General features: G+C 45.7%; 1 protein-coding gene across 3 annotated transcripts in view; it reads right to left on the bottom strand.

Annotated features, from left to right (window-relative positions):
• Nucleotides 1–22,341, bottom strand: part of LOC149335084 (uncharacterized) — a 99,490-nt gene that overhangs the window by 20,454 nt on the left and 56,695 nt on the right. For 2 of the 3 annotated variants that reach the window (XM_089551765.1, XM_089551764.1), the window contains 7 exons: nt 15,676–15,796; nt 13,490–13,804; nt 7,802–7,899; nt 6,904–7,075; nt 5,012–5,081; nt 4,583–4,715; nt 936–1,013 (listed from right to left, as the gene is read on the bottom strand). In XM_089551765.1, coding sequence (XP_089407891.1) covers nt 936–1,013; nt 4,583–4,715; nt 5,012–5,081; nt 6,904–7,075; nt 7,802–7,899; nt 13,490–13,804; nt 15,676–15,792 — 983 coding nt within the window. In that variant the 5' untranslated portion in view covers nt 15,793–15,796. The remainder of the gene's footprint in view (nt 1–935; nt 1,014–4,582; nt 4,716–5,011; nt 5,082–6,903; nt 7,076–7,801; nt 7,900–13,489; nt 13,805–15,675; nt 15,797–22,341) is intronic. The other variant, XM_089551766.1, reaches the window with a different exon arrangement.

Genomic DNA, 22,341 nt, shown 5'->3' with positions numbered 1-22,341 from the left:
CAAAGGAAATGCTTTTCATATTTTGTTAGAGGATTGTTTGCTTGCATTACTCAACACAGGTCCTGACATGAGGAATAATCTGTATGCGCCAATCTGTAGCCATTTCAGCCAGCACACCTAACCTAAATATAGTTGTTTCTAATGTTATTCTGGGCTATTGACATGGCACATCGTTTGTGAAAATTTCAACATACAATTCAATGCAGGACGAGAGGAGTTAGCAGAGCATGAAACTTGTGCCTGGTGAATCTGTTTTCCTTGCCCCCTAAGTCTATCTACACTAATCTTCAGAGCCTGTCATTCCAGCATGAGCTATTCATTGTTGACAGTTAGTGTCCGATCAATATGAAGGTTAACATAGTGAATAAATTGACCAAAATATGTCCGCTGCTTTTAAAGCCACAATATTTGCCATATATACTTCTTTTTGGTTTAGTGAAATGGGGGCCAATTTCTTTTCTTTATTGTTTCCAACGCCAACATTTCACAGCAAATATACCTCCCGGTTCATCACGAAATGCATGCTTTTGTTTTTTGTTATTTAGGCACACCACATCTCGCGGAAGAGAGTGCGAAGGCGTGAAACCAGGCGCTCAGTCTTTGCAGCCACAAAAGTGAGAAAGGCAGCAGCGACAAGCGTTGTTACGCCCTTAGTGGTGGAAGAGAGCGCAACTTGCGAAAAGGAGCTCCCATATTCTGTCCACAGCCCGTGCGGAGGCTGTATGCGAGGGAGAGCACAGACAATGGCAAAGAAACTGATGCACACACACACACAGAAGTTGCAACAGAAGCTGCAACAAATGTGAAGTCTAGTGCTACAGCATTCCACTCTTGAGGTGACCTAAGCGTCCACATAGTTTTTCATTGCAACCTTTCAATATGTGTTCACAGCAAGAGATTGAAAAGAATGAGGTATGGGAATCAATGGGGAGTACCTCGGCAGTCTCTGGTATGCTGAAGACACTGCCCTGTTGGGTAACTCTGGAGACGGCTTGCAGCAAATGTTTGAGGAGCTGAAGAGGCACAGCAGGCAGATAGGTTTGAAAATTATGACGTATATAAAGTAATATGATATACTTAAGGTAATGCCAGGCAAATAATTTCCTCGTAGGTAGGTCAATACTCAAAGTAGCTCTTGGGTACAGTTATTTGGGTCATCCCGAAACTAATGCCTCCTATTCTTTATGTGTGGACCTATAATGCAAGAGTTGGATATTGGTGGTGTTAAAGTAATGGTTGCAACTTCCTGCTAATATCCAGTTAATTTCACTGTCAGTCGACAGACAGCAGCAGAGCAGCAGTCTACCAAAATGGGGTCCAACACAGAGGTGCATATGGAACTGCGGTTAGAAACTGAAATTGAATTTTTCGCTGCTGAACATACTGCACTGACATAATGCCTCCGGAAGGACTGCGGAGATGGATGCCGTGGACGCGAGTACAGTGAAGTAGTAGGCAGTGCATTTCAGAAGTTGGTGAAAGGATGAGCACAAAAAGTCAAACTCTGAGTGTCCCTGATCAGTTGCCATCCCTCAGAATGAACAGCGCCTCTATGAACTCACCTGTGCTAATTGGTGGATTATGACCAAGGAGCTGTGTGCATGGTTGAATCTCAGAAAAGCTGTTGGAAAACCTGGGTAATCACAAAGCTTAAAGCCCAAATTTCTGCAGTTATCATCATCATCATCATCAGCCTGACTACGCCCACTGCAGAGCAAAGGGTTCTCCCATGTCTCTCCAATTTAACCCTGTCCTTCACCAATTGCGGCCACCGTATCCCCGCAAACTTCTTAATCTCACCCGCCCACCTAACTTTCTGCCGCCCCCTGCTACTCTTGCCTTCTCTTGGAATCCACTCCGTTACCCTTAAGGACCAGCGGTTATTTTGCCTTCGCATTACACACCCTGTCCAAGTCCACTTCTTCCTCTTGATCTCAACTAGGATATCATTAACACGCGTTTGTTCTCTCACCCACTCCGCCCCCTTCCGATCTCTTAACGTTACACCTATCGTTTTTCTTTCCATAGCTCGCTGCGTTGTCCCTAACTCAAGCTGAACTCTCTTTGTTAGCCTCCATGTTTCTGCCCCATAGATGAGTACCGGTAAGATACAGCTGTTGTATCTGCTGTTGTTGTTGTTCTGCAGTCACGGAAGAGGAAAAAGTAGAAACTGTGCTTCGAAAACAGCTCCAGGTCCCATACAAGTTTCGTAACCATGAAGCATGTTGCAAAATTTAGCTGTATTCTCCTACCACATCCACTGTAATGTCCGAATTTGGCTGCTTTGAGCTTCCATCTCTTTGGGCTTGTTAATGAAGGACTGTGTCAGAAAGATGTTCCAGATTCGGACGCTGTCACCGCAGCTGTAGGAATATGGCATGCCTCTAGCAGTTCTGATTTTTATGAGTATGAAATATAAGCTCTCACTCAGAGCAAGCAAAAACGAATAACAAATGGCAGTGACAACGCAAAAAAAAAATGAATGCAATGAATCTTGCTTTACTTTGTGGTATTCTTTCATTCTCTGTATCTGCTTTAGTTCCCGTGAAAATATATAGAAGGCATTACTTTCGGAATGATCCTCGTGTACATGGCCAAGTATTCACAGGAGACATGAATAGAGACAGATTAGATGATGGATAAGAATTTGATAGAGCACACTTGGCAGACATTCCCATGTGCTGAATAGCAGCTTGCTAATAATACCAGTGAAAAGTTTGCCTCGTCCATTCTGCCACTGCTCAGCTATGGAGCTGAGACTTCACTAAAAAACAAAGAATCTGGAATGGAAACTGTGAACAACGCAACAACAAGGTGGAAAAGTAATCGATAAGTGCGCCATTAACAGCTAGGAAGAGAGCAACATGGATCAGAAGGGAGGTATTAAATTTAAGGAAAATAAGTGGACTAGGGCAGGTCATGTCATGCATACAAGAGATAACCAGAGTTCAGTTAGAGCAACGGAATGGATAGCAAGAATAGGTAAATACAGTCATGGCCAGAAGAGGTTAGGTACAGTTATGATTTAAGGAAATTCACTAGTAGGGCATGGTCATGGTTAAAACAAGGAAGGGTAACTGGAAAAGATTTGGGAAAGGTCTTCATGCTGAAGTGTACTTAATCCAAATGATGATGACCACACAACCATTACAGGTAAAGCATAACTAGGAGCAGCTCAGTGGCCGTTCTCAGTGGCCGTTGCAGATAACCTCAAGGCATAGCATAATTCATCAAAATTGATCTGCAGCTAGCTTGTTCACTACACAAATTTCCTTGCATGAATCAATTTGGTATAGGAAAGCCAAGGTAGTATGAAATACCACTAAGAGACTCCAGCTGTATGCATCAAACATTTGCAGCAATTTATGAAGATATAGTGTTGTAACTGCACGGTCGGTCGATACAGGAATTCTGATGGCTCTTGTGGAATTAAAAACACTCAACCTTGTGCAGTGAGTAAGTGAAAGATCAAAATAATATTGTCGTCAATTTCCTTTTCTAGATGGTGTTGTGAACCGAAACTGTTTCTCCAACACAAAGGATTGTCAACAACAATGTATGTGTCAATAACGCATCTTTTTATCATGTGCTAATGCATGTAATTTTTAAAAAATTTAGGACCAAAAAATTCAGCCAATTCCACTAACAACTGTCAATTTTTTTGAGCACACAAAAAGCGGGAACAAACACCACATAAGAAGGAAGTAGAAGTTGGAATTGGACATTAACCTACAGCAAGGCAGACAACCACAACATACACCAAGGTAAAGAGAGGATTGGAGTAGAGACGGTAAATTTTACATGCATTGCCTGAGGATGCAAAATAAGATAGTAGGGTTATATACAGTTGCAAAAGTGCGGCTGAATATAATGCACGGACAAATAAATTACAGAAAAAAAATGGTATAAAAAGTGGCTAGCCATGAGCTTCTGCTCCCGATAGTACATGTTGCAATTATTTATTTATTTATTATTTAAAAATACCGCAGCCCTCACTTACAGGAGAGGAAATGTGCAAAAGAAAAATGAATTTCAGGCACCGGCTATACATCATCACAAAGCATGGTGAAAGCATAAGCACAAAAACAGCACTGAATAACAAAAAGAAAAAAAAACGTGTGAAAGCACTAATGAAGATATTGCATACATTGTACATGGCAGTACAAAGGACAACAATCAGCGTGAACTGGAAGGTGCACATCGGCGCAAGCCTTAAGCACAGCAGAGTTAGCACCCACGTCGAATAACGCCCGAAACAGACGGTACTTGCCCACCGCAGCACGATACGCAGGGGAGGCCTCTTCTGGAAGCTACTGTAAAAAAACTCTCCCATACCAACGTGCGCACTGCTACCTCTCAGGCATTATCCCATGCATCATAGTTGAGAATTAACACAGGAGGGCGCTAGCTACAAGATGACATGAGAAAGAACTGACAGGACGCAAGTGAAGAGGAATAAAGGTCGTTGACTCGGGAAGGGGCCAAATGTGGTGGTGCTGTGTACTGCATCATCACCGAAGTCTGATAACAAGCTCCATGGTTTGACCGACAATTCCAGGGCCCTTGACCCCTCTTCCCTCACCTTGAGAGGTCAGCGCTGCTACGAGTGGTCCGAGCGACGATGTTGGTGAAGCCGATTCCGTATTGGATGAGCTTGAAATCATCCACGGCCGTCATGGGTTCAGGAATGAGGCCCGCCAGGAACAGGCAGCGCCCTGGGCAAGAGGAAAGGACTCTCCGAAAATGCCCCCACACCTTCTACCAGAGTTTACGAACCATTCTATAACAGGGCAAGTCAGTTCTTTTCAACTGTTATAAAACAGCAGTAAACACGAGGCCAGGGACCTAGGCGTACATTCCAGTTTGCGGTATCCACAAAAATTTTTTTCCTTCTTTGATGGAAGCAGGCTACCTTATACTGAAGTAAAAAAATAGTGCTCTGACGCAGAGTACATTAAGAATAACTTACTACAAATCTAGACCTTTTTTCAAACAGAAAAAATGCACCTACAGAAGTGATTTCCAGGGCCGGCATAGTGGTGACCTTTGAAGGCAGCAAAGAGGCCAGGATTGATGCCGATCTGTGAAGACAAACACTTGCACTGAGCTCAGGATACATTGCAACAGCAAACCCTGCAGCAGCAGGGATGACATTGCCCCTGTTGCATGACACCATCAGAGCTAATGCTAAAACAATACACTCATTACGGCATGCGATATGATGACAATAGTGATGGGGATGCTGGTCGCACTCTTCGTATCCAGTTGGCTACGGAGCTTACTATGTGGCCAAGCCAAAAACATTACAGGGAGAAGATAAAAACAAAAAGTTAAGAAACAACTTTCCACTCTGGTTTTGTAGATGGCGAACACTCGTGCCTCTCTGCATCACTGCAATTATCAACATGGCCACAACTGCACGAAAGTGCCAGGCATTGGTGCCTCTCTGCATCACTGCAATTATCAACATGGCCACAACTGCACGAAAGTGCCAGGCATTGCCACCAGCGTTGCAGACGGCATTTTGCCACTTCTAGCATTTCCCTGTCTTAGCACTGTGGTGCGGTGTAATGATGATGATGACAGCAATGGCAACTGTTGAGAGCAAACTTTTTTTTTTCTTGGATATTGTCAATTAAATGAGGAGCGCCATGATGGAATGCCCACAACGGGCCCAGGGTTTAGGATTGTGTTCATTCACACACGCCGTAATGAAGCAACAATCTTCTAACTTTCAGCATAGATGTGTTTGCTCACCTGGTTAGGCTACCAGAACCTCTCCTTCATGTACAACTCTATCAGAGTCAACCGTGTGCAAAGGTGATAAGGCAGCTAAATGCACCACTCAGGCAGGAAGACAGAAGCGGGCAAATTCTGCCCTAAACACATACCCAAATAAATTAATATTTATCCAAATGCAAAGTGACTACGATTAACGTTAAAGGTGCATTGAAGAGGAATCTGAACTCGTCTTTTTGCCGCGGGAACACGATCTACACGTTCCCAGCATTCTTAGAAACTGCAACTTATTGCCCTGTGTGGCCGATTTCCCTAATTAAATCGAATTAACGTCCGGCTCCCGCCTTTTTTTTTTTTAATTCTGCCTCATACGGTGGGCGGAGTCGACCAACGCTGGGAGTGCCTTTCACCCAGTCCCGTGGCGGCTTGCCGCTCTGCCATCGGCGGAGTAATACGTAGTAGTCCGTAGAAGCAAATAGTCCGCGCCTATTTTTATTTCTGCGGGCTTATTTTGCGGTTATATTATCTGCGAATGAAACTATTTATTCACGGAAACCTAAAAAACAAAATGAAGCGAAAGCAAAGCCTCCACGGAGCTGGCTGAAGGGCACTCCACGCGTTGGTCGACTCCGCCCACTGTACGAGGCATAATTAAAAAAAAAAGGCGGGAGCCGGACGTTAATTCGATTTAATTGGGGAAATCGGCCACACAGGGCAATAAGTTGCAGTTTCTAAGAATGCTAGGAACGTGTAGATCGAGTTCCCGCGGCAAAAAGACGAGTTCAGATTCTTCTTCAGTGCACCTTTAAGGCTGCTTTTGCTAGCACACAACAGAAAAGAATTACTCAATAACATCAGTTCAGTTATAACAATAAGGGTGACTTTCCTCTTCTATTATCACTAAAAAAAAGCCACACAACACTTGAGTAAACAGAGTTCATGACCTGGCCGAGACCAATTCAAAAGCCACTGAAATTCTCCAATACCCCACATAGCCACTGCCCTAGCAGTCAAGGTAGTCGGCCCAATATTGGAAATGTATTGGCAAGCAGTGGTCCTACAAAGGACCAGAACGAAGCCATCCATTTCCAATATTGGGCCTGCCTGGGTGGCTGTTTGCAGCGAGCTAAAGTGGCTGGTGTGTCGATGGAAAATGGCACGTACAATGACAATGTCCAAGTTGGGCACCAGGTGGTCCGGCAAGGTACGCTTGGCCACCTCTTCCTCGGGCATGCCCTCAAAGCGGTCGATCCGCTTGCGCTGCTTGAAGGTGTCGGTGATCTTCTCCTGCTTGATTGGCTGACGACGACCGTCACCCACGTCCATGTACTCCAGGCTGCAAAGGGGGTGTGGACAAAGAAAGGAAGAGAGCTCGCTCGAAGCCAAGCCACAGAAGCACAGTGCATGTTTTTTTAGCAGGCTCTGAGAGGAAATAATAAGTTATAGCATCAACCCTTTTTTTGTTGCAACACCATGAATGCGGTGTGTTGCGTACACTAACATAAGCTAATGCTTTTTTTTTCTGCTTCAAGTAGTGTAAGAGAGGTCGAATAACATTCAGCAAAGTGGAAAGTTGGGCAAGTTGGATAACTGTGCGCTATTTTTTACATCATGAGGTCGAATAACTTACGACGTGTAGCTCTGATGGCTATGAAAACAACGGACAAAAAGTTGCGTCTGTATCTACACTACTATCCCTCCCAATTCACGAACCGCAGCCAAGAGCAATTTCTCCCTTGCAATAAATGATTAATTAATTAATTAATTAATGTCTAAAAAATCATTTGTTTGAATAGAAAAGATAAAGGGGAAGATATAAAGGGCGCATTGCATAACTCGCAAAATCACAATGAGGCTGCATATATCGTCAATGTTTCGACTCAGCCACAGCCTAGTTTAGCCAGTTATTTTTTGTCTTTGTGCACTTCTCCGATTTTTTCACTGTGACCTTGCAACTCTCAATCGCTGACACTGCTCATTGTGCCAGAGAATCTCGATGCACGATCTACTCGCAGCCCAGGTCTTGCATTGGAACCAAATCACAGAGGGACTAGGGACGCACCCTTCAGTGATGGGATACTTCCGTGGCCGACCCCGCTTCCGGATCACTGGAACCGGCTGTCCCGGCTCGAGACCAAGTGGCAGCTCCTGATCTTCAACCTGTACGCCAAGAGCACCGACATTACCATACAGGCCCAGAAAAACCCAATGCAGATTAAACTGAAATGCTTTTGGCACGTGAGCCAAGCCACTTCTGAAAATACATACACCGAAGGAATAGAAACGGCACAAAAAGTAGGGTGCGAGCCCTCCTAGATTTCTTTCTTTCAAAACCAGGCACAGCAACGCTTGCATTAAAGGTAGAAACTAGAAACAAATAAGACATTCACCGTGAGTGGAAGGCTGGTCACTCCCACTCCCCCGGCCCCAGTGGAAAAAAACGCAGTTGTTACATGCGCATGTAACATGTTGCATGACAGGTCCCCTTTGAAGCACCTCAACTAACATGGACATTCATAATTCTCAATGTCATTCTGTGCTGCCTGGTTGCGGGTGGCAGGTAATGCTCAGCACAGCAATTTTTAATGCATACGGAAAGTAATTCAAGCACTATGAGAATGCCTTTTTCAAAGTATCATGGCACAACACTGTTGCTATGCGTCCCAATGCAGGATCATTCCAACTAAAGACATGTAAAAACTCTGCAGTACAAACAATATCCTGAGTACTTGACATGATAATGACATTAACAAAGGCTGTATGCAGTGAATAAACATATAATGGTCGTAAAATGCAACATATGTATCCAAGTGATTAATTTAAAGGACACTAAGGTTCATCATAATCTGAAATACATTAATTGCTGCAAAACGATTTATATGATCAATAGCCTCACATCATTCAAGTTAAAAACCTTCAACAAAAAAAAGAAATCGGCCAGTAAACATTCCATATCACGTTCAAAGCAATGCCTCCTTCATTTACACTGTCTTTAACTTTAAGTTGTCACTCACATAATACCTGAGGGATTGCAAACGATTTCAACTGCTGTATTCAAAAATAAAATACAAGCTGGTATGAAATGCAGTTAACATGACTAATACAGAGCACCAAGAACTTTCCACTGAGTCTTAGCCCACATCATGATCCCGTTTCTAGACTCACTGATACTCCAGGTATCAGTAACCTTGAAGCTCCCAACTGAGTGTATGAGGAGGTAGTCCACCCACTGATCAGAGTCTGCAGACTGTTTTTCAGGTTCACCATAAACAATGAGTCACCAAGGTGTCACACTTTGTATATTTGTGAAAAAAAAAAAACTCGGTGCAGCAAGTTCTACAACAATACTCTCTGATAATGCAGCAATGAATATGACGTAGCCATGATGTACCTACGAATTAAGTAGCAATGCATCATTGTCTTGTGCATGATGCACGGCATCTTACATGGAGTCACGCTGTTGTTATTACTACTGTCATCGTCAAATAAAAATGCTACTGTACGCGCTGGCACGCAACATCAGCTTTAAACTGGCACATAGGACATCGACATGTGTGCTAATTATGCATTCTGCTTCCACCGTCCTTTTCTCCAATCAGTTTTACCCTCCACAGCAATTGATGTTATCGTTAATGTGTATGCAATTACACCTTACAGACAAGAGTTAAAGCCTCTCTTCGATCCCACTTCAAAACAAAGCATTGACTTCCATTCACGCAAAACGTTTTAATTTGCCGGCATGTGTACAAACTAGACATTTGCTGTCATTTGCCTGCAACATCATATGCCATGGAGTCACTTAAAGTATTCCTCCCCCATCGCACTCCTGGGCGCAGGTGTCCGTTCCTAGGCTGCTTAGCCAGACCGACATGCATCAGGACTCGTTTATGTCACATTCACCCGAGTGCTACGTCACCCTCGTTAAAACGAAAGCGCCTCTAAAGAAGTAGCAGGACGCTGCTGCCAGCTGTCTCAGTGAATGAAAACTTATTCGCAGAAACCTAAGAGATGGTTGCAGGCTGGAGGAGAAGGGTAAGAGTGAAATGTAATGCCAGTTTTCAATAAACGGCAGCTGCTTTCAAAATGCACATCCCCCCCCCCCCTCCCTGCCTCCCCCCCTCAACCTCTTACAACCATGGCTCGCCTCTGCACAGGTGCTATGGCTGTCTTCTGCACAAAGAGAGGGTCGCCATGATATACGGCCCCCTCCGAGCCATTTCAAAAGGCTCAACCAACCCCCACATCGGAGTCTTTGCAAGGTGCGTTCGGAAGCTGAGCTCGTGCCACCTCTCCTGTTCAAAAGCTGTCCCTTCAAGCCGTCACCCTCTGTGACCAGCTGATCACTTTGTTTGTAGCCTAATCTAGTAGTGATTATTAGTGCTAGTAGACACCTTAGAAGGCCACTGAGGGCCACTGAGGGCGGCCCCACCCAATTTTTCGTTCTTAGTAAAAATCGACTGCTTCTCTCCTTGTGTCTATGTCAATGGTTTTTTTCTTTTATCCTGATGTTGCTGTTTCTTTTCCACGTGTTGGGTTCTGAGCGATAATGCGATTAGTGTCATGCCTGAGCTGTATGTTTAAATATGCCTCCTTTCCATGCAATAAAACAGTTGGTAGTGTGCGCATGTGGTGTCCCCTCTCTTGTTGTGTTCTTCTTGTTGCGCCGCCGTTCATTTCATCATGCACCAACTCGCCCCTCAGGCCATTCTTCTGATGTCAATGTTTGTTTGACAACAAAAGATGAATATATTGGTCAGAAAATTTAATAAAATATTGCAACATTTTTTTTTTCCTACATAAATCTAACTTGTGATGTCCATAACGAAAAGGGCTCTATGTCCATCATTTAAAAGTATGGGACGATTCAACGTAATGCTAACGCCAGCTGTAGCCATCAACAGCGTCAACTTAACCTCATCATGAATGGCGGTATGGTCTAGCATCAACAGCACCCATAAAAGCATAGACCTTAATGACATCACAACCTGCGTGCAAAAATGGCTAATGGAAGTGACACATGTATTTCATTTTGTTTTTTGACCTTTTGTAGCTTAGAAAAGCTGTTTTCATTGAAAGTAGTCTCCTTGTTATTTGAAAGCAGTAATCTATGGATACAGGCCAACTTAAATCTGTCCTCAGGGTCCCTTTAACAATGTCTCCTGAGCTTCACCATCCAAGTGGAGCTTTCAATCCCCTTGCAAAATCTGAGTCTTGAGTCGAACTAGTAGATGACTAGCTTCACAGCTGACTGCACCATATTTGCAGCTTCACTGACAAATGACACCAGAACGTACAATCGCACTCAATATGACCTGCAACGTTGAGGCAGCAGCTTTAGTGTAGCTTAATTAATTTTACAATATTGCCTCCGCTGTGATGGACACTGCAGAAAGATCTACCCTTTAAGACAGCAGCTATTATATAAATTTTAACCTCCCTGTGGCTCCTGCTGTTTTGTGAAGTAAGCTCCGAGCTGATTTTAGCACGCTGCAATTCAAACTGAGCGTGACTGTATGTGCAGCTGCAAAAAGAGAGAGAGGAATTCTAAAGAAAAAGCAGAGGTTTTCACGAGCATGAGAAAACCACTGACATGCTACTCTGCTTAGGGAATGGTGTTAGAAGCAGGAAGGTGATGCGAACCTCCTAGTCAATGTGTTACACAACCCATTTCGAACATTTAGTCGTTTCTATTCTCACTATTTTCTTGACAGCATATGACATGCATAAATACTGTAACAATGTGAATAGTTTTTGTTCCACATAAGTACTAATGATTTCTCCATGTTTTTTGCAGAAGTAGCCTTTTCCAATATAGTTATGAACACAAGGTAAAAGCGTGAAATGTCAGAGATGCAGAAGGGCTGCTGGAAGATAGCTCACTGCAGAAGGTGATTCTAGCTTTAAGTTAAAATTTCCAGGGGCATAGTGCTTCACTTGCACGAGATGAAACAGCTTTGCTGCTGATTTATTGTGTGCACCTAAGTATTTACACACAGCCTTATCATTCTGAGACTTTCAGAAATTACCCCACTTCACTAATTTCATGTATACAGCAATCACACTTTGCTGAGTAAATCTGCATTTTTTTTATTCATTCCCTACAACCTACCGAGTAATGATTATTTGTTCGGAGTTCACAGCTTTTTTTTTTTATAAGTTTTCATTCCCTGACCATTATGAGGCTAATCAGCACATCCATTTTGCCTTACACAAGTGCTCACAAGCTACAGCAAAACTGCACTGAAGTCGATCTCAGTGACGCCAGGGAACACAATAAAACGACCAACATTATTCACAGGGAGAACTGCACAATAGGCTGCAGTGCATTTCTAAGACAGTCTTTTGAAGAAAAAAGCCTCACAGAAACATGGCTTTCTGTTTTTTCTGCACGCTTAGTTGCTGGAATCAAACACTGCTCCTTCCTTTGTCTGCCAGCTTTTGTGAGTGATCGCAAACTGGACCCAGTTTTCTTCTTCAAACAAATGTCTGACAGTGGTGAACAACTGCAATGTCACCAGCTGTAATTGAAATGCAGTGCACTGCATTGTGTTGCAAGCAGAGGCCACAGTGAGGAGAATATGAGCGCAAAAAAAAAAAAAGGAACCAGCTAAGAACATTAAGTGGTGCGGCTCCTGCTGAAAGAACTGAAGCGGCAACCCTGATGTGCGAGTAGTTTTGCTTTGCAGCCCGGTTTCGAGTAGCACGACAACCCTTCACACTGTGCAGCTTTCTCTTTCTCCACAGGGAGCTTCAGCTAAGTGACGCCAAGCTTTAAGCAAAGTGCTCTGAGAAGATTCGACCAGTGCAGGTTTGTAAGCAGTCTTCTTGAATAAGGTCAGAATATTTCTTAAGTACATCTTATTCGCTATAATCGGTTACAACTTAAGTCTGCAGTGAAGCTCCGCCCCCTCCACGACGAAAAAGTAGTTCGCTGCTTAAACATTTCTTGTTACCTAAACAAGGAGCTTATCACAAAACAAAAAATTATCAGCTCTACAATTTTGATACGTGAATTGTTTGATATAGTCAAACATTAAAAAGGTGATTTCGTTTACTGTTGTGATTGGCAAGCGGACAACTGCTGTTTTTTTAAGTTGTATCCTACTTAATTAACCAAAACAAAGTAGAAAACTTTTTCAACATTAACTTCAGCATAAAATTTTTTATTTCAAAGTTGTACAGCCAGTTTTGAAAGGGCCAATTTCAATGGTTTAGTTCAAAGCAACTTTACCACAATTTCTTCCTTTTTTTTTGGCTTAGAATAGAGCCAGCAAGGCTTGAAACTGCAAACTGGCTACGCGCCCCCGCAATGGTCCAGATGCGCCACCAGCACGTGCACATTAGTATGGTTTGGCTCATTGGGGTTTAACGTCCCGAAGCAACTGAGGCTATGAGGGATGCCGTAGTGAAGGGCTCCGGAAATTTTGACCACCTGGACATCGCACAGTACACGGGCCTCTAGAATTTTGCCTTCGTAGAAATTCGGCCGCCGCAGCCGGGATCGAACCTGTGTCTTTTGGGTCAGCAGCCAAGCGCCGTAACCACTGAGCCACCGCGGCGGGGCCGTGTGCACATTAGTGGATGGAGGTCTCAGTAAGTGGTGCTGGTAGATGGCACATGCTTTGCTTAAACTCTCTAACGTCCCTTTAGGAGCCAGCACTGTAAAAACTGCATCTTACATAGAAGTGAGGTGACAGGGCAGCCTCTTGGAGCCATGAATTCAATAAAGCAAGGTGAAATGGGAACCTGCCTTTATCTTCTTCTTGCGGCCACGCTTCTTTGGTGCCCCAGGGCTGTCTTCCTCGTCCTCCGGTTGCCCCATGCCGCCCACGCGGTAGTGGGAGCCATTCTCGGGTGCCATCATGTAGTGCTGCGGCTGCCCCTGCTGTTGCTGCGCCTGATGGTGCTGTTGGTGCTGAAAGTAGGGCGAGCTCATAAACTCTGAGCACGGATGATGCATCTGCTGTGAGGAGGCATTCGCGTGCTGGAGGTGTTGCTGCTGCTGCTGCTGCTGCTGCTGCTGCTGCTGCTGCTGCTGATGATGATTCTGGTGAGGTGGATGGTTCTGCGAGGAACGTGAAAGAGAGGGAATAATGCAACGTGTACATCGTGCACCACACTCAAAGGCTCCCGACAGGGAATTACGCGCAGCGGAATACTACGAAGACGCTGCACTGAAGTACGGCTTGCAGCTCAACTCTGCTGGAACTCCTAGCAGCCTCTGCTATTGCTTTAATGTACTGTCACATCTAGTACGGTCCTAGTCAAGTCTGTAGCCCATCGTAACCAAGGCCGAAATCGGGAGTGCTGTTGAGCGGCGGCGCTGTTATCAGCGGTACTCGCAAGTATCAAAGTGCAACAACTGAGAAGGCATGTCCTGCTCACTCTTGCATGACCTCACTATCAGCAAAAAAAAAAAACGAGAACGAGAAATGAAACTGTGTTGCAACAATAGTATTGTTCCTCCAGATTACCCTGTCCCTCATGAGATCGGACATTATCTAACTCTACTTCCATACCACACAAAAAAAAAAACCTTCATGCCAGTGTCATAATCAGCTTAAAAAGCCCTAGCCCTAAAGGCATGATGCACTGTGTGCTTCACCAGTGACACCTATCAGTGGCCATTTGTCTCTATGCATGTGCAGCTAAACAAGAGAGTCCTGACTAGACGGTAGTGTTGCAATGAACGTTTCAGTTTTTATTACAACTTTTGGGCAGAGCAGACACCAGGTCTAAATTTCTGTCTTTCTATTTTTTTATTTTTGCAACTGAACACTCACCACTTTACAGTAGGCAGCACTGCAGTTTAAACACTACACCACCTCAGTTATGGCCCCTAGCTGCTATTTGTCTGTCTTCATGAAATATGCTTTTAAAGTTGATTTTTTATCCTTAAAGGTGCACTAAAGTGGAATCTGAACTCGTCTTTTTACCGCGGGGAATCGATCTACATGTTCCGAGCATTCTTAGAAACTTCGAATTATTGTCCTGTGCGGCCGATTTCCCTAATTTAAATTGGATTAAACGTCCCAGCTCCCGCCTTTTTTTAGCTCACCGTTGATGGTAGGAGGAGACAAACAACCTTTCAGCGAGTCCCGTGGTGGCTTGCTGCTCCGCCACCATCGGAGTGATAAGTAGCGATCGGCGAAAGCAAGAAGTCCACTCGTATTTTTATTTACGTGGGCCTAATTTGCAGCTATGTAGTCTCTGACTGAATCTATTTACTCATGGCAACCTGAAAACAAAATAAAAGCAAAAGCGAACCCGCCACGTGACTGCCTGAAAGGCACTCCACGCGTTAGTTGACTCCTCCTGTATTCAACGGTGAGTTCAAAAAAAAAAAAAGGAAGGAGCCGGGACATTTATCCCGATTTAAATTAGAGAAATCAGCCACACAGGACAATAATTCGAAGTTTCTAAGAATGCTTGGACCGTGTAGATCGTGTTCCCATGGTAAAAAGACGAGTTCAGGTTTCTCTTTAGTGCACCTTTAAAATTCACTGCCTTACGTTTCAGAAAAGTTTCATATATGGTCTTTGCAGGTGTATTGCTATCGAAGTTCTTGCACACAATTTTATGCATGTAACCCAGACAGCATTTGTTCCAACAAGATTAAATACGTACCATGCTTGACGCTTTCAAAACAATACAGCTGGAAGATTAGCTATGTAAAACTGTAGATCTCAACACCAACAGAATTCTGTTGTTGGCAAAAATTATATGATTCCCTGTAACAGTATTTTGCAGTGCTAAAAGAGAATATTCAAAAACACGCCTTAAATGCCACACAAAAAAATTAATGTACGCTAAATAAACTACTTCTTCTATCTGCCAGTTAGCACCTTAATATTTTAAGCTTTCCAGTACAAAATAAGCAACTGTTCCCACTCACATCACTGCACATACAATGACTAACTGATAAGTCTTGCTGACCTGTGCTGTGTCACCGTAGAGGTCAAACTCAGGTTCCTGCTTGATGACTACCGGCGGGTTCCATGTCGTGTGCATCGAGCCCCTATAGTCGTCCATGGTCGTGCCTTCCCCGTTCATGCCCCTGCATTGGGTACACAGACAGTCAAGTCTCAAGTTTGGTGGTAGTATGAAAGCAGCACCAGCTCACTGCACCAGTGGCGAATGATTTCAAAGTTCGGTAGCTACAGTGGCTGCCTTTCTTTTTCTTTTAATGAATTAATGAGAATTATCAGACATATTAGCACACCTGAGGAAACAGCTGCCCTTCATTACTTTTTATGCTAGCCCCATCAGTAATTCACCAAATCTTGAAGTTCCCTGCATGCAAGCACACTAACCACTACGAAGTTAATTTAGTCAAGCCCGAAAACACATTTCACAAGTTTCTGCCTCACCCACTTTGTAAGCACGCCACTCACCCAAAGCACTAGAAACACAAGGACGCCCAGAAAGCAGACACAGAAAAGGCGCAGATTACGATAGAGTTAGATGCTTTTATAGCGAGCTTCGAAACATGTATTCTACAAGACAGCAATGACAGAGGCCTGTGATATCTACAACCAAGCGTGTACTGGGCCGAATAAAAGACTGTGCCCTCTGTCGTGATGCGCCGTGGCCACCATGAGCGGCATACAGAAATTCTCTCAGGGCATTACAAACAAGTTTCAAGACCAAGAGGAAAGTATCAAAAGACTCTGACTGAACTAAAAACACCAATATTGCGCCACTGAAGCATCGTAAACCCCTACTGGCGTTCTTCATACAAAACATGTCGAATCAGCACCATTGCCACAAACCGCTTTATCAGCGCTCCACCAACCCAACCATCATACCTAAGAAGACAACCGAAGCTTGCAGGAAGGAATAGTATGCCCGCAACCCATTTTGCACCAAAGAGATCGGCACACCAACTTTTTTTGTTGTGTGTTCTTTCTTTGGAATGATGTGCATGACATATCGCAATGGGGACTTCATCTACATTCATTAAAAGTTTATAACTCAATTTCTTTTCCACTGTAGCTTCACTGTGGCAGCCAAAACGTGGCTATGTCACAAGTAGGGTTGAAACATGAAAAAAAAAAAATTGAGGACAGGCCATGACGTCACTGTTCGTGAAGCCGCCTCGCGCCCAGAAGATGCGGTCGCGCCATCTACATGAGGCAGCTTCCTCCTCTCCCATCTCCCAAATGAAAGGTATGGATTCAAATGACGGACCACCGAGCAGCGGACCGCGGCGGACCAAGCGTCACGTGCTGTCCCACTTCCGCTCCAGGAGGCACGCTCCCGGCCCGTGCACAGAGAAAGGGCGTGCATGCCTAATCCACTTGTCCCCACTTCCTCTGGCCTTGACCTTTGCAGGCGGCGATAAGCGCGGTTAGGCATGCGCATGGTCTTCCACCATGCTACGTTCACCAACATCGCGGGCCAGGCCAGGCAGGCGCGAACCTCCGGGAGCGGAAGTGGGGCGTCACCTGATGCCTGGTCCGCGGGCCAATGGTGAGAATCCACTTTTAGCAACAATGTTTGAAGACGTTGCTATTTTCCCGATAATTAGGCTTAGAAATGACACGTGCCGTCCGGCAGGCTTTTCGCAATGAATCCGGAAAGGGGCCCCTCCTAATATTTCCTTCTTCCATGGATTGTCATATGCGAGGCATACAAAAGCTGCAATATAATTGCTGCTTCGTCATTCTAATTTGCTTCGACTCCTGCGCCAGCCTACGTCAGCAGACCAAGCGACAGCGAATAGACCTTTCCTCAAATTCCGCCGCGCCACCAAGCGACCGCGCAAAGCACTCTGGGAAAACGGAGCGCCGCGGCGCCCGCGGCGCCGCGCTCGCGTCTTTTCGTCCGTCTCTCCGACTGCGCCTGATCACCGGAAAGCCTTCCTCTGCCATCTCGTCGCCATCGCTGTTTCTTATACCTGTGCTACATGGGAACGTTCGAATGACATCTGAGTCGAATGGCAGTCGAGACTTGGAATGGCATTCGGAATCGACGGACGCGCGCGGTGCTACACGGCACTTTCCAAGCGCATTCGAAAGCCTCAGCTCGTTTTCAGTGTACAACGATGACGACGGTCACACTAGTCCGACAACGACACTATCACGGTCAACAGCAGCATGTGATTATAGTGAAATATCTAGTTTACTATAATATGATTGCAGTGGGACACGTTTTTCAGGCCAACGACACCGACGAATCCGATCGGCGGACGGTCAGCCTTGTCGGCGGCTGAGCGAAAGCACGGTGATGAGGCGGCGGTGCAAATATGTTCGCGCTTCTAAATGAGCGAAACGAACGGCCATATTTCACATGTGCACACCTGAACAGTCACCAGCGATAAGCGCTGGCCAAATTAATTTCAGTCGACGACGACTCCCTTCCCTTCCGCGACGACTAGGCCTAGCGAGTTCGTAGGATATGATCTGTGATTGCGGCGGTTGTGATGAGCGAATCACTAGCTTTAGCGAATGAAAATGGTCACCGAGTGTAGTTTTGGCAATAGTGACCTGAAATTAATTATTGCTTACATCGCTGGGCACGCATATGATGAACGTGAAACGCCGGTGTGACCCAGACTGCCGAGCCGTGCTTTACGGCCAGCAGCAGTCGTCGCCGTCGCTAGCTTGTGGATAACAAGTTAGGCCGTTTCAATTAAAGCGAACGGTCGCCAAACATACTTCTGGATAAAGTAGTTTAAAATAAAGTACTGGTCACGTCGGAGGAAGCCGGGACAAAAAACGAGAAGCGCCGGTCCTGCGCCATGTCAACAGCCCGCGGTTAAGTGTTTCTCAGGCGTGCGATCGCATCATCGCTTCCCACACATTATCGCACTGCGTAAAAAAAGCACGGCTACAGCCGGTAGAAAAGAAAACAGGTTGACTAATAGAACTGAAGCGCCGATTGCGTTTTATGTCATGAAAACGAGTACTAACTGTTCGTACGCAGCGATGTAAACAACAGTATGTGTGCAGTTGTACTCATCGGCGCACTCCTGGGGAAATTTCATGCTGACGCGGTAAATGTTCACTGCTGTAATATATAATCTTCAAGCACTCCCTTAGACAGAACACGAGCTATTTGCTAAACATGACACACTTGGTTGACACAGTAAGCGTGACACAGTCGGATGTTGCGTTCCGTGGCCACGGATAACCAGCCGAGCACCAGCAGACGCAAAGACCGGCGTTCTCCCAATGCATGTATACACAGAGCCCTCGCCGCTCATGTGCCAATGGTGGTGGTGAATAACTTTATTCATTAAAGCCCCCCCCCCCCCCCCCAAAAAAAAAAAAAAAACGAAAATTATGCAGCAGCATTGTGGGCGGCCTTCAGGCTGCCGGTTGTGGCGTTCTGGCCGTACCTAGTCGCGACGCCCTCTGCCCCGGTCACCAGCCGAAGTTGGAGATTCGCATGTGCCCATTGCTCTGCGTAATCACAGCAGGCGTCCGTTCCGCATACACTCGGTGTGGAAAGATCGTGGAGAGACGATCCATGTATCCCTTGCGCCCGCTAATGTTGAAATGCGTACCACATATTTTGTGATGTTTCGAAGGCTTCCACTGGGTAAATCGCCCTTGCGAACCTTGCCGATTTATCCTGCGCACCCATTCTAGATTCAGCTTCTTGTCCTTGGGTAATACGTGGTATGAAATGTTGATGTCCTTTCTCGTGTTGTTACTACAGCCGGGCACGCAGCACCTTTGACCGCCACCGCGATTCTAATCTGCAGACATGTTGAATGTCTAAAAAAATCCCCACATAATTGCAGAAAGACTAGGAGATAACCACCACAGCAGTGCGCTGCAACATTTACAGCGCGCACGAGAAGATGCACAACACCTGAGCACGGCGGCACAACACTGCAACACGCTTGACAGCAGACGACGCGGGCGGCGACCGCTCCTTTCTCCCATCATGCTTTGCGCGGATCCGCTAGGGGATGGCGCGGCGCTGCAATTTGTGGAAAGGTCTATAAGCGAGGAGCTATTCCATCTCACTTTTTGTGTGCTTCAAATCGCCTCAGTTAGGCAGCTGAAAACGAAACAAAACTGAAGAACTAGTTCGACATCCCCCTGGAGTAAACAACGTGACGTTAAAAGGGCTTGAAGAAGCGTAGCTGCTTGATGGGACAGTTGATGTATGATCAAGGAAAAACCAGCAGAAATGGGCGCATTTACGAGAAGAAGGAGTAGACAGGACTACGCTGGAAATGGGAGTTCCCGATGGGCAAAACCTCCCAGTTTCGTTTCTGAACCTGTTTTGCTTGTGTCGACCGCACTCCCGCCGCCTTTATTCTTTTGCCCATCGGACTAGAAACACGTCCTCTGATGATGTGGACTACGAGAGGTTTATTTGCGAATTCCATTAGGTTATAAGTGTCTTAGGCACCTTTCTAAAGGAAAAAAAAAAAACAAAAACGCCAAGAAATATTTCGTGTCCCGGCCCCTCCAACGAAAGGACTAGCGACAACGTGATGTCGACAACGTGGTTTTCACAAAATGGACTACCTGGAGAAAGCAGCACTGTGTCACTGCTAGCTACCTACCAGCTAAAAATTTTTATACCTTAAAAAAATAATAATAACCGCGCACCGCATGGAGCTTTACTTTAACAATGTGAAACATTACTGCATTTGAAACGAAACAGGTGTTAGAATAAACCGTCCGTAATCTTGCACACACCTCAGAAGTAAAAAACACAAGACTGCTAAACAGACTGCGCTATAAACAGGATGTGACATTTGAGCCCTCAAAATCGTACGGGAAAGCACATTTTCCTGCTTGCAAATAAAAATACAAGGGACGTCTCAGTTTCCACGCAACAGTTTTTCCTTCGTCAAGAGCTGGTACTTATAAACTGAATAGAAATATAAGTAATTTTCACTTTATAAGCACGTACAGGTGCGGCCAGAATATTACGGAGCACAGGAAGGGTTGCGGAGCAGCGGAAACGTGCTTATGCGCGCTGCCTAGCAGTGGCGATAGGAACTATCTTATTTTGGACGCGGCGAGATGGCGCCGGTAGCACGGACCCACTTTTTCCGCAGGCCTATAAACATCACAGCATATAGCATGCAATCCCTTGCTCTATAAGCGACTGATACTCTGCTGACAGCGCCATGCGCTTCGTTGCCCCTTTTCTCGCATCGAGGAGCGGCGCCCGCAGTAAACGGGCGCAATACGGCCGTTTTGGCACTGCGTGTTATCTCGGCCCTTCAGTCCGCGCGGCCACCGCTTTAGGCCGATTCACACGACGGACCGTTCGTCCGCGGCCCGCGCAGTACGTGTGCATACGTCAGCACTTTGAGAGGCGCGCTGTCGGCCGCCATCCATCCATGCATCTAGCGCGCCTCTCAAAGTGCTGACGTATGCACACGTACTGCGCGGGCCGCGGACGAACGGTCCGTCGTGTGAATCGGCCTTTTGCAGTTTAGTCGATGCGCGACACCGAGGCTGAAGTGAGCACGCCTGGATGAAGGCAGCACCTGGCGGTGTTGCCCGAACCAGCTCAGCATCTTTCGAACAGTGATAACGGCAGGGTTGCAGCAAAGAGGGGGGCTCGGCGGCAGGCACTCTCGCTGCGCGCGGATAGCCAGGGGTGTCTTTGTTGTGCTGATAGGTGGCGCTTAGATGCAGTTTCTGCTAGCTTGGCCGCCTTTCGCGTGCTCCGTATTATTCTGGCCGCACCTGTACGTGCCAGGATCCGAAATAAAAAAAAAATACGCTTTCCCTTTCTTGCCTTCGTTGATGCGTATATCTTGCTCTATAAAAACACCGAAAAAAAAAAGAAATCTGCGGGTGAAAAAAAAAAAACACCCCCAAATGACTCAGCGAGCCCAAGCATACCTTTTCACAAACCGCGAGATGGGCACCGGTCTCGAGCCGTTCGTCAAGAAAAATCCGTCAAAGAACGAGTCCGACAACAAATCGCACGTAGCGGCGTGGCGACTAGACATGATATCGGAATGCACACGATCGGCACTCGATCGGGGCTCGTTTTCCTACACTTGGCACCAGAATAGGCAGAGCATAAGCGCACGGCCAGCCGACGAAGAGATATGACGAGTCAGGCCGCGAAATATAAAATACATAAAAAAGGCGGAGCCCTCAACTATAAGCCGCGCAGGGCCTCCACAAAGGTGTTGACACAGTTCGCGGAGAAGAATGGGCCGCCCCACTTCTGACCAGCTTTCTGCCGTCACTTTAGACGCGGCTTCGGCAGTGCGGATGAGGCAAAACATAAATAAGTAAACAAAGAGAATGGACGCGCTACGGGGAACACGCACCGTCGACACAATTCACAGCTGTTTTCTCTCAAATAAGGCACAGGGAACGCCTCTGAGAAAAGTGAGACTACAAAACCTCCTTGACGAAATCCTTGTTGTTTCCACAAAGGCAGTGTACACAACATAACTCCAATATATATATATATATATATATATAGGGGCCAACAGCACGGTTCGCTCAAATCAGAGGTACAAATGATGGCGATGGTTTTGTTACCCCTCAAAGCAAAGCAGAGCGCCATATGCGCGCAATGCAGTGAACTCCGCCAGAATAAATTTATACAGAATACAGAAGTTCAGTTGAATCGTTACTAACACGCGAAACTGGCAGGAAA

The sequence above is a fragment of the Amblyomma mixtum genome, chromosome 7 (assembly GCF_055824585.1).
Source record: "Amblyomma mixtum isolate Tamu chromosome 7, ASM5582458v1, whole genome shotgun sequence".
NCBI classification, from domain to species: Eukaryota; Metazoa; Arthropoda; class Arachnida; order Ixodida; family Ixodidae; genus Amblyomma; species Amblyomma mixtum.
This window is presented reverse-complemented; position numbering and strand designations above follow the sequence as displayed.